The sequence below is a fragment of the Leptidea sinapis genome, chromosome 28, assembly GCF_905404315.1.
Source record: "Leptidea sinapis chromosome 28, ilLepSina1.1, whole genome shotgun sequence".
Lineage (NCBI taxonomy): Eukaryota > Metazoa > Arthropoda > Insecta > Lepidoptera > Pieridae > Leptidea > Leptidea sinapis.
In genome coordinates, this window is record NC_066292.1 from 5480502 (window position 1) to 5491855 (window position 11354).

An 11354-nucleotide genomic window follows, 5' to 3' on the forward strand; every position below is an offset into this window, starting at 1 on the left:
ATGTTTGCGCATTATATTAGGAGCTATGAAATCTAGTCCTATTAATGCTATGCAGGTCGAGTGTGTAGAACCTCCCCTCTCGCTTCGTCGACAGTTCCTCGCTAATAAACTGTTTTTTAAATTTGCGGAATTCCGGGATCACCCTTTGCTGCATAAATTAGAACAATTAGTTGGCCTATACAACAATAACCAAATTTCTCAAGATAAGAGATCATGTCTTGCCCATAGTTACCTATTGTACTCTCAACTCCCTAACCCCTTTTTTCAACTTTCGAAATTACCGCTATTCTCAATGCCTTTTAATGCACTCACCTTCCAACCCTTAATAATTTTAGATCTGGGCATTAATAAGTTCACCATAGAAGCTAACAAAACTTTTTCTCATGTTATGCATTCAGATTTCCAAAATTGGCATAAGATTTTCACTGATGCTTCTAAAATACACATGAGCCCAGTTGGTGTTGCAGTATGGATCCCCTCCACAAGAATTGTATTAAGTTATAGCTGCCCAACTGTCACTTCGGTATTCACAGGGGAAGCAATTGCTATACTTGAAGCTATTTTATTTATTAAGTCCCATGGCCTAAACAATTCTATTATATTATCAGACTCCAAAAGCTGCCTTCAATCCATCCTCTCAAATCCATTTCGCTCAAAAAGTAGGTTTCCAATTATACTTAAGATAAGTGAAAACTTGAAAGAGTGCTATGATCTCAACATCAACATAGTTCTAGCATGGATACCAGGCCATGCAGGTATAATCGGCAATGAAAATGCTGATGCTTGTGCCAGGTCAGCTGCTCATACAGGTTCCCAACAACATTCTCAAATCTTCTCTCATGACTTGTGCTCCACTTTGAAAATAAATATGTTTGAGAGGTGGTCATACATCTGGCAGGTTTCCAAAACTGCTAAAGGCGTCTTTTATGGTGATATTCAACCTGTAATCCCATTAAAACCGTGGTTCTCGAAATTTAGATTCCCCAATAAATCAATAATATCAACAGTTTGCCGGTTACGCTTAAACCACTCTTGCACTCCAGTATTCCTAGCCAAATTAAGAATTAGAGACCATTCTCTATGTGAATGTGGACTTGATGAGGGAAATGTAGACCATTTATTCTTTAATTGCCCTTTAATGAAGTCTTCCTTGTACAACTTTATACCTCCTGAAATCCCCCGCCCCACCTCCATGAAATGCCTCCTCACCTTTGTTTTCACTCCTTTTGTAAATACTTTATGTAAATATATTAAACAGAATAATATTAAGTTATAACTAACACAATAAATGTTTTATATAAGTAATATTATCAGTGTTTGTCCATTATAATCTAACAGCATGTATATTTGTTTCAGGTATAATAAGAAAATAAATCTGTTTTGATTCTGGGCACCGGTCATTACTATAATCACTTATAAAATCGTTTACACCGATCAAATGACACACTCTAAGCTTGTTGGTCTACTGAAACGTGACATTGGCGAGTTGTGGTGCCGCTTCCACAGAAGCCACTAAAAAGAATAGAATAGAATAGAACAAGCACCTTCTTATACTTCTAGATTTGACGGTCAGTACAACGAAACGTGATTACACGCGAGGTGTTTTAGAAAAAGATACGAGGCAGGAGAGCGGGTAAACACCGCACGTGTTATTGTGGGTTATGTCTAAAAGATAGACATACACCACTGTGGAATTTTTTGTAGACCTTTTTAAGGTGCACAATACTGTAGTACATTATTTTGATCTATCTCGCAGGTTTCAGTCAGCATTTGCAATGTAAGCGCAAAAAAAAATTGTTAGTTGACGACATCACATTTGAAACCTGTAAAAGTGTCAGTGTTTCTCTACTACATTATGTATGTATTATACATACAAAACTCCCTCTTTAATCACACTATCTATGAAAAAAATCGCATCAAAATACATTCAGTAGTTTAAAAGATCTAATAGAAAGATTTAGACAGCGGGAAACGAATTTGTTTTATATCACGTAGTATAGTTACAAATATGTAGTCTTCTTCTAGATCGTAAGACTGTTGGCGGTGTTATACTAGCAGTAGTTGATTAGAAAAAATCTATATATATAAAAATGAATTGCTATATATATAAAAATGAATTGCTATATATATAAAAATGAATTGCTATATATATAAAAATGTTAGTCTCGCTAAAACTCGAGAACGGCTGGACTGATTTGTCTAATTTTGGTTTTGAATTATTTGTGGAAGTCTAGAGAAGGTTTAAAAGGTGAATAAATATGAAAATGTTCGGAATTAAATAAAAACAACAATTTTGTTTTTCCTTTGATGTTTCCCCCGTCGTTCAGAAATCAAATCGAAAGAATGGTTCAAACGAATAACCAATTAGAATCTTTATATCTTTCGAACTTTCTCCGGAGGTAAACAAAAAACTTAATTTTAGCTACCTATAGTTGGCAGATATTATGTACGATTTAATATTTGGTAGATCTGAGAATCGGTCGTCATCTATTTTTTATACCCTCAAAAATTTTAATATTTTTTTCTTATTTCTTTATATGGCAATACAACGTTTGCTGGGTCAGTTAGTAAAAAACAAATAATTGTTCAAAAATCCTGTGCTACAATGGCAGCACTACATTATTAGCTCATGTGAATTCCGCTACAACTGTATCATAACGCGGTCGTGAACGGTACACTGCTAGCTTAATTAAAAGTTTTTGATTCTCCATCACAGCACTAAATGAGCACTAAATTTTGATCTAAAAACGAGTGATTCTGCCGGCTTGACTTTCTAGCTTTACAGACGATTTTATATCATATAATTCAAATTCAAAATTTTTTATTCGCAATAGGATGTGACATAACTTATATAAAGTATTCTAAAGTAAAGACTTTCGTACTTATTGAACTACCACCCATTCCGAAACGAATGTCTCAGACCTGAGAAGAATGGGCGCAACATTTTTTCACCAAAAAAATATGTTTACAAAGTAATATCGTACAATTAAAATTATTATTTAATAATTAATAGCCTGAGGGCGGTCGCTCCATTTCAAATTCAAATATTTTTATTCAAAATAGGATTTAAAATCACTTATTGAACGTCAAAAACTACCACCCTTTAAAAAGAGACTGCCTCAGACCTGGGAAGAATGGGCGCCATAAGCTCAGCGGGCTTTTTTTTATATAAAATATGGATTACAATGTGATATCGTACAATAATTTTTTTTATAATTTATAATTAAAGAGCTTGAGGGTGTTCGCTTTATTCCCAGTCCGTGGTGTCATTAAGAAAATCATTTATGCTATAATAACCTTTCCCACACAAACGTTTTTTAACAATTCTTTTAAATTTCGTAACACATTTGTTTTGTACATTTTCTGGTATCATATTGTAGAAGCATATACATCGCTCGACAAAAGACTTACTAACTAACAATCTGTGGTATCATTAAGAAAGTCATTATGTAATGTTAGTCACGATGTGATACTCGTTCAGGACGACGACGATGAGATACCAGAGCGGAGCAACATGGAGGAGGCGCGGGCGAGAGAGGGAGAGAGAGAGAGCGCGGCCGACGACGACGGAGACGAGTGGGAGTGGGCCGAGGACGACGACGACGACGACGACGAAGACGGCAAGAAGCCGAGGATGGCCGAGTGAGCGGACAACGAACACTACTGAGTAACGTTCAGTTATATTTGTAACTACAACTTACGAACGATGCGGGGACTCGAACTCTCGGCCTCTCGGTTTCTGTCTGAGCGCTCTTTTTTTTATGAAAATAAGATACGCCCTGCCCATTACAATGCAGTGCTGTTCTGGATTCTTGAAAAACCCCACAATTGCGCTCGTCACCTTGAGACATAAGATGTTAAGTCTCATTTGCCCAGTAATTACACTAGCTACGGCGCCCTTCGGACCGAAACACAGTAATGCATACACGTTACAGCTTCACAGCAGAAATAGTGGTACCCATAATCTAGCCGGCATCCTGTGCAAAGGAGCCTCCCACTGGCATGACATTCAAAGCCGTTTTTAAACTTTGCCTCTTCCCCTGAGCCAACCGTTCGAGTGACGTGTTGTTCACACAATTTGTTATTTTTAATGTGATATAATATAATTGTTCAGATTTGAAAGAGGGATATCTTAAGTCAATTTCCTATATATGTGAATATTGGGGTTGAGCAGGTTATCAGGCACATCCTGAGAGTTGAACATGACGCACCAAGATTTACGAAACATACGTCACTCGAACGGTTGGCGCAGTGGAAGAGCGCTCGGACGGAGGAATTCCACTTTCACACACTGTACAAATTAGAATATCATATGGATGTCCGGCATTCCTCTGCAATAGTACCTATACTGCGGTTTTCTATGAACTTTCATGTACAATCAAACTATATTGTTATATTATATTTGGAATAACTTGAATTCATCTCATTTTCTTGTTTGCAATATTATTATATTAACCATTTCCAAACTTTATATTACAGAATTTTCAATTTGGATTCTCGAAGTCAAGGAGTTACCAGCTAAGCATATGTCACATTATAGACGGCCGCAGCATAACCACCATAATGACAGTTTTTTTTTTATAAAAAAACGGCCTCTCACACGAAGGGTTCCGTACTAAAATATAACACTACGTAAATGTTAAATACATTTTGTAAATAATTATTTTTATGTATATGGCGGCCATTTTGAATTCGATGTCTTGGCTGCGATAGCGGAGTGTAACAGAATCTCTTGGCCACGATCACGTATCCTTATTACGGAACCCTAAAAATTAATCAATCTTACTGTTAGCATTCAAAATTCAGTCAAAAAATTAATGAACGGAGACAAGTTTGTGATTTTTTCTCAGTATACAATTAAGTCTTACTTTAAAGGCCTAACAAATAAAATTGATATAAAGCTCAAACAAAACAAATGTATGTAAAATGTTTACAAATAGACATTTTGCTTACGATTGGTTTATTTGAACGTATAACATTTCCCGCGTTTATTTGCAAGGCTGCTTGACATTCGGAGAACTTAAGAATTATTATTGTACTGACAGTGTTGCCAGGGATATAGTTAACAGTTTGCATAGTCTTTGTTTATTCTCAGTTATAACTTTATTTGTAAGGCCAAAAATGTTTACCGCATTCTATTATTTTATATATGTGTTTTCTATCACACGTGCTACGCGCACGCGGAACGTGTGATCGATTGCAGATGGGACATTGTCTTGCGTGTGACTAGCTCCGCACAGTGACAGGAAAACCGCCCTAAGTCTTAATATTATGCCGAACCAAAGAAAAATATTTTCATGTACCCTTTAACAATTAAAGCTTGTAGACTAGACACATCAAACTGAATGAGACGAGTGTAAAGGAACATATAATGACTAATGTAATTTGCAAAATAGAGTGACCCACACATGTCGTGTTTGTGTGATAATTGACATAATTCAATGTTATTTTAAGGTCATTGTTGACACGATGTGTCATATTTGTCATCGTTGTCATTTGTGTGTCAATGTGTAGGATGTATAAGAAAATGGCGGATAAGAGTAACATACTTTCTGTAATGCTAGGCCCGGAACGTGAATAAAGCAAGCGACACATGTGGCGTTCTATTCTACGTGTCGAAGTGACGGGTCGGGTTCGGTGTGATCTCGGTCACACCGCGGTATGCTACGCATTAGGTCCTTTTGTCAATCGGAATATATTATCCCGCTTAACTTAAACAAGTGTACCCATAAAATGCTTTCAATTTGATATACCCGGAATCAGGACTAATTAAAAGTATATACATACACTTTATAGTGATGTATATAAAGTGCAATATATGAAGTAGCTAGCTCAATACTATTCTAGTCAATAAAGACAAGCTACCAGCGTATGAACACAGTCATTTGTATTGTTTAAAGTTCTATATTGTATGTAACAGACGTTGTATTTATTAGTATTAAGATGTGTGTGAGCTTATTAAGTACTGATGGCTTGTAACGTCCATCACTTTTAAATTCAAAATGGCGGATATTAGTTTACGACAGCAGCATTAGTAATATCTAGTTAGTGTACTAAAATATTTGATTTGAATAATGCATCTTTATGTATAATAATATGTTGGGCTTGCGTCATTCATTGTCAATAAATGACATATAGTTTTTACAGTTATGTATATCGATGTATTTTTTTTTATTTAATGTCAAGAGAAAATATATTGCTTAAGGTTGGCGTGGTTACTATGGTTATCGTTTTAGACATTATAAAGGAGTCTGCTCACTACGTATACATGAAGGTTCCAGAAACATGTCAGCTTAAAAATTGTCACCGTCCAATATCACTGCGTACCATGTAGGTATGCCTAGTTGGCAAGGTCCTATGTCATACACGAAGGTGGTGCCGAGTAAGGCTTAGGCCGCACTACTGTTTTTTTCACGGGAGCGGTTGACGGCTCTAACCGCGAAACCGCTCGAGACGCACATACGACGATTTTAAACAGCGAAACCATCCGCGATTTTCACAGTTAGCAGATGGATTTCTAAAAAGTAAGGTATTGTTGCTTTGATCCTAATAATCAGAAAAAAAGACGTCAATGTAGATAAGAGGTTTCTTTTATAAGAAATATAAAATTTTAAGAGAACACCCGGATAAATTTTTCAATTACATACTATCGGATGTCAGTAGCCAACTTCCATTAAGTTTTGCACAAATTTGCGACCTTCATTGCATACAAAATTGGGATTCTGGGATAAACTTTCGAACTTTGCGTTTGAAACAGACTCCAACTCGATTGACGACATAATTTCAATAGCGCGACCACAGACGTTCTATGAATAACGAATTAAGCGGCGGGTTTTTTTTCGCGAAAATTTTGTAACATTTCACGGTTTTAAAATTATTCGAGGGTAAAAACCGTAAGTACGGCAGCTTGTATTCGTTTTCTGTTTCATAAACAGTAAAAAACCGCTGCGGTTTAACCGTAGTGCGGCCTAGGTCTAATGGGCGGACTCCTTAAAGTGATCGGACGCTCTTCGATAACAGCCGGTGACCATTTAAACTCAGCCTTAATATTAACAAATAGGGCGCGTGGCGCCTGTTGTGAATAGCTTAGTTTGCCCTTATCACGTGGCATCCATCTTGTCTGTACATATTTCAACAGTGACTGACATTCGGTATCCTTCGCTAGTTTATTGTCCGTGGCACAGCCTATTATGATAAGAAACCATAAAACGGATTTCTTTAGAAGTTTCCAAATGGACCGTTGCGCTTTCGAGGGCCGGCCTCCTCTAATAAGAGACATTTATTTGTAAGACCGGCATCCATGCTTTATGTATCTCGTACTTCAAAATCTTTATCCTTGCTTTACAGCATATAAATCTTAAAATAGTATGTCAGTCACTTTACCGTATTGAGGGCCTGTTCCAAACATAGAAATGGTTCTGTTCATTAATAATTTAAACTATGTGGAACATGGCCCTGTAGATGTATACTAAGTAAATGTAAAGAAATATTAATTATTGTACATACCTAGTGTGTTGAGATAGATCTATGAGAGAGTATTTTTAGAACGGGGAATTAAAGTTTCTATTTATTTACCAAAGAGAAGTGAGGAATTGCTTAGATAATAAATTGACTAAATTTATCTTTATTCAGACAGTCATAATATTATTACGACTTTATTTCTCATAATGAAACTAGTAAGTTGAGTAAAAGTACATTTTTTTTTATCACCATCATCATTAATCTAACTTTTTTCTTTAAAATCAATATAATAATAAATAATTAAAGAAAGATAAACTTACTTTTTACTGCGTCATAGTTCTAACTCTTAACTTATCTCTGGCCAAAATATGATTGGAATATCTACTTATATACTCTAATCTATCCAAAATCGGTTTCATAACTTACCGTCCTGGTATATCTTCAATGATGTTCAGAGAATATGTTTTAATAAAACCTAAGTAATATTATGATAATCGAGCCTTTTCGATTCGAAGAATGTTTAATGTGATCTCAATAATTGTCTGTAATTAATTAAGTTTTCAGACGACGATAACATAAAATATAACAATAATTTATTCAGAGAGTAACTATATCTATTGGAGTATTATATTTTATATTGTGTAGCTAAGATAAATGTTGTCAGTTGAACAAATTAGAAAATCAACTTGGTGTTTATTTGTAGTCAAAGCGTATTTGGTTCTATCGAGAAAGTTTACATTTAAAATAAAACAGGCTATTCTAATATTTTTATGATAGAGTTGGTAATATTTTGTTATTTGTATAATTTCTCGGTTTTAGTTCAATTTACTGTGAACAATTTATCTATATTTTGGCTTCCCCTTGCGTAATTAAGAAATTTCAAAAATAATAGCCTCATTACTAACATTATTATAACATGAGAAATAATTAGTGTTTTTTATCAGGAACAGTATGGGAATACAAAACTATAGGATACTATAAGTGCATGGAAACAGTAAAAATCATTTCACTGAACTCGACAATTTCTTTCAATATATACAATTATTCAAAATATCCGAATAATCAATGTCTGTCATTAATTTTTTTTAAAGGACATCAAGGTTTAAAATTAGAGTTTTCACAAAAAATACTTAATACATTGTACTTTTATATAATGGTTTCAGGTCTCCCCACACTGTCCCAGTTAAAAATGTCATAAAAAATCTATTTACATAATTATTAGGGCAGAATCGGTAATATGTTGCATAAGAGTAGCGCTTGTTACTGTACACAGTAGTTGTATGTTGTGATGGTTACTTGTTGCTTCGTGTTTCATGTGCAGTTGCTGTATTATAACAAAATATTTACGGCCCTACAAATAAAATTGGTATACAGTTATACCTGCGAATAGGCCAAGAATAAGCAAAATGTCCGTCTACCAATGGGAGCTCCTTTGTACAGGATGCCAGCTAGATTAAGGGTACCACAATGGCGCCTATTTCTGCCGTGAAGCAGTAATGTGTAAACTTTACTGTGTTTCGGTCTGAAGGGCGTCGTAGCTAGTGAAATTATGCGCAAATGAGACTTAACATCTTATGTCTCAAGTTGAAGAGCGCAATTGTAGTGTCGCTCGGAATTTTTGGGCTTTTCGAGAATCCTGAACGGCACTGCATTGAAATGGGGCAGTGCGAATCAATTACCATCAGCTGAGCGTCCTGCTCGTCTCGTCCCGTATTTTCATTAAAAAAATACAAATAGACATTTTGCTTATAGACATTAATTAGGACGTATAACGTTTCCCGCGTTTATTTGCATTACGCGTATTGATATTCGGAAAACTTCAGAATTATTATTGTGCTAACAGTGTTGTCGGAAATACAGTCCACATTTTGCATATTCTTAGTTTATTCTCAGGTATAAGTTTATGGCAAGTTTATTTGTAAAGCCGTTATTGTAAAGTGAGCTATCGGTCGCTTTACTATAATTTCTAGCGTTACTTAATTATTACCTATATTTTTGTACGTCACAGTATTGCCTTACGATCACTACGGTTTACCTCAAATGTAATGATAATTTATCAGTCAATGGTTGTGTTTCGAAGCAAATAAGTATTAACATGTGAGGTTGCCATTTAGTTATTATTAATGTAGATATGTCGACGTGTAGGAGCTAGATATATATGTCTGTTTATTGATTGCTTCACGTGGAATCAGCTTTATTTGTAACGACACTTGAGTCTATTATCGAGGACAATATTGGAAGGTTACCGACCACACTACACCCGTGCCTACATAGAGGAAATAAATTTATTATTCAATAATATAAGCCTTATTCGGATATTATTTTTATCGATTTATCAGAATGTTTATTCAATATTTTTGCATCTATGTTTTAATTGCACTAGATTTAAGTGGATGTTGTATCGACGTGAACTTTACTTTATTTAAAAAAAAAAACATCATCTAATATCCTTGTATTCATTTTATCAAATTAATTGAATTCCCTTATCTTTATATCTAGGGAAAGATATTTTTATTTCACGTATTATATAAAGTCTTAGAGTGACTGCGGGAAACTGTGTGAACACGTTGATGAACGGAAGTGAGAGTTGCGTATGGCAGAAGAAGCATAAAAGCAGACCTAATGCAGTTGAGATGCGATCACTGCGTGGTGTGTGTGGGGTGAGACTGATTGATAGAATTATGAATGCGTTAATACGAGCGCGCTGTGGTCTGAAAGAAGATGTTGGGACAAGGATAGAAAGGAATGCTGAAATGGTTTGGACACTTGGAGCGAATGAGTGAAGAAAGAATGATGAATCAAATATTTGAGGCAAGTATGTGGGCAAGTCTATCGCGGGACACCTCGTAGAACATTCGTCGAGCAAATTGGGAACGTCTTGAAAAAAGGAGAGGTCCGAAGTACCCGCAACCGGCGAGCATGTATGAACAGAGTAATGAATGTAGAGGAAGCGCGTGAGGTTTGTAAGGATAGACGCATATGGCGTTCTGATGTCTCTGCCTACCCCGGCGGGAAACAGGCGTGTGTTTGTATTAAACCTATACTTTACGAAAGAAAAGGGAATTATTATATATAAATACTTTTTTTTAATCAAAACCTTAACCTAACCTAACGTTAAAAAAAAACGAAATTCCTATTACATTAGTTTCCTACAAAATCATACAAAGTATAATGATTTATAAAGATCAAGTAAAGTTCACAGACTAAATGTTACACATATTATATGGGTTGTGTGTAATTAACAGTAAGTAGGGTATGAGTACGGAGTGTGTTGAACCACCGCGCGACCTGTAGCTTCAAGCTTCTAGACTGGGTTTTACTTGGAATGTTTACAACGGCCGTGAACTTAATGAGTACACTATTGAAGTGATCACTTCTTTAGGCAGAAGGAGAGCATAGTTGTGTCGTATTACTAACCTCGTACTCATGAAGTTTTCACTACTGTCGTACATCAGATCGTGGCATCTACGCCTAGGTCGACCTTTTCAAAAACCACTTCGACATCTCCACTACCAAATGACACTGCAGCAGTCATTCTCTACATCTCGAGCGAGAGACAGACACAGCGCCGGTCTTAGCGATGGCTGACAGCTGCGCTTTACCTAAACGGCTCGGGAAGTCCGTGTGCGAGATAGTGAGTACAATGTCGCACCTCTGGAAACTGCTTGCACCATTTCAAGTTTCAAAATGTGATTGTCTCGTTTCAATGTGTGACAAGTCGCGTTACATTTCACACTATATTGAGTTTTTGCGGTCAATTGTCTTGAAGCTACAACGTCGTGCGACAACGAGCTTATATTTTATACGAAGCCAGCGATCGACGATATTCAATAGTCGTTGTATAATAATTAATATTATGGCGTTCCTTCACGTTTGTTTATGTGATCGTTTAC

At 35.8% G+C, this 11354-nt stretch overlaps 1 protein-coding gene across 1 annotated transcript in view; it reads left to right on the forward strand.

The window, feature by feature from the left end:
• LOC126972959 (transcription factor RFX3) overlaps nt 1-7241 on the forward strand; it is a 49453-nt gene extending 42212 nt beyond the window's left edge. Inside the window, exons 15-16 of the mRNA XM_050820060.1 lie at nt 3482-3667; nt 4480-7241. Coding sequence (XP_050676017.1) covers nt 3482-3646 — 165 coding nt within the window. The 3' untranslated portion in view covers nt 3647-3667; nt 4480-7241. The remainder of the gene's footprint in view (nt 1-3481; nt 3668-4479) is intronic.
• Nucleotides 7242-11354: the final 4113 nt, after the last annotated feature.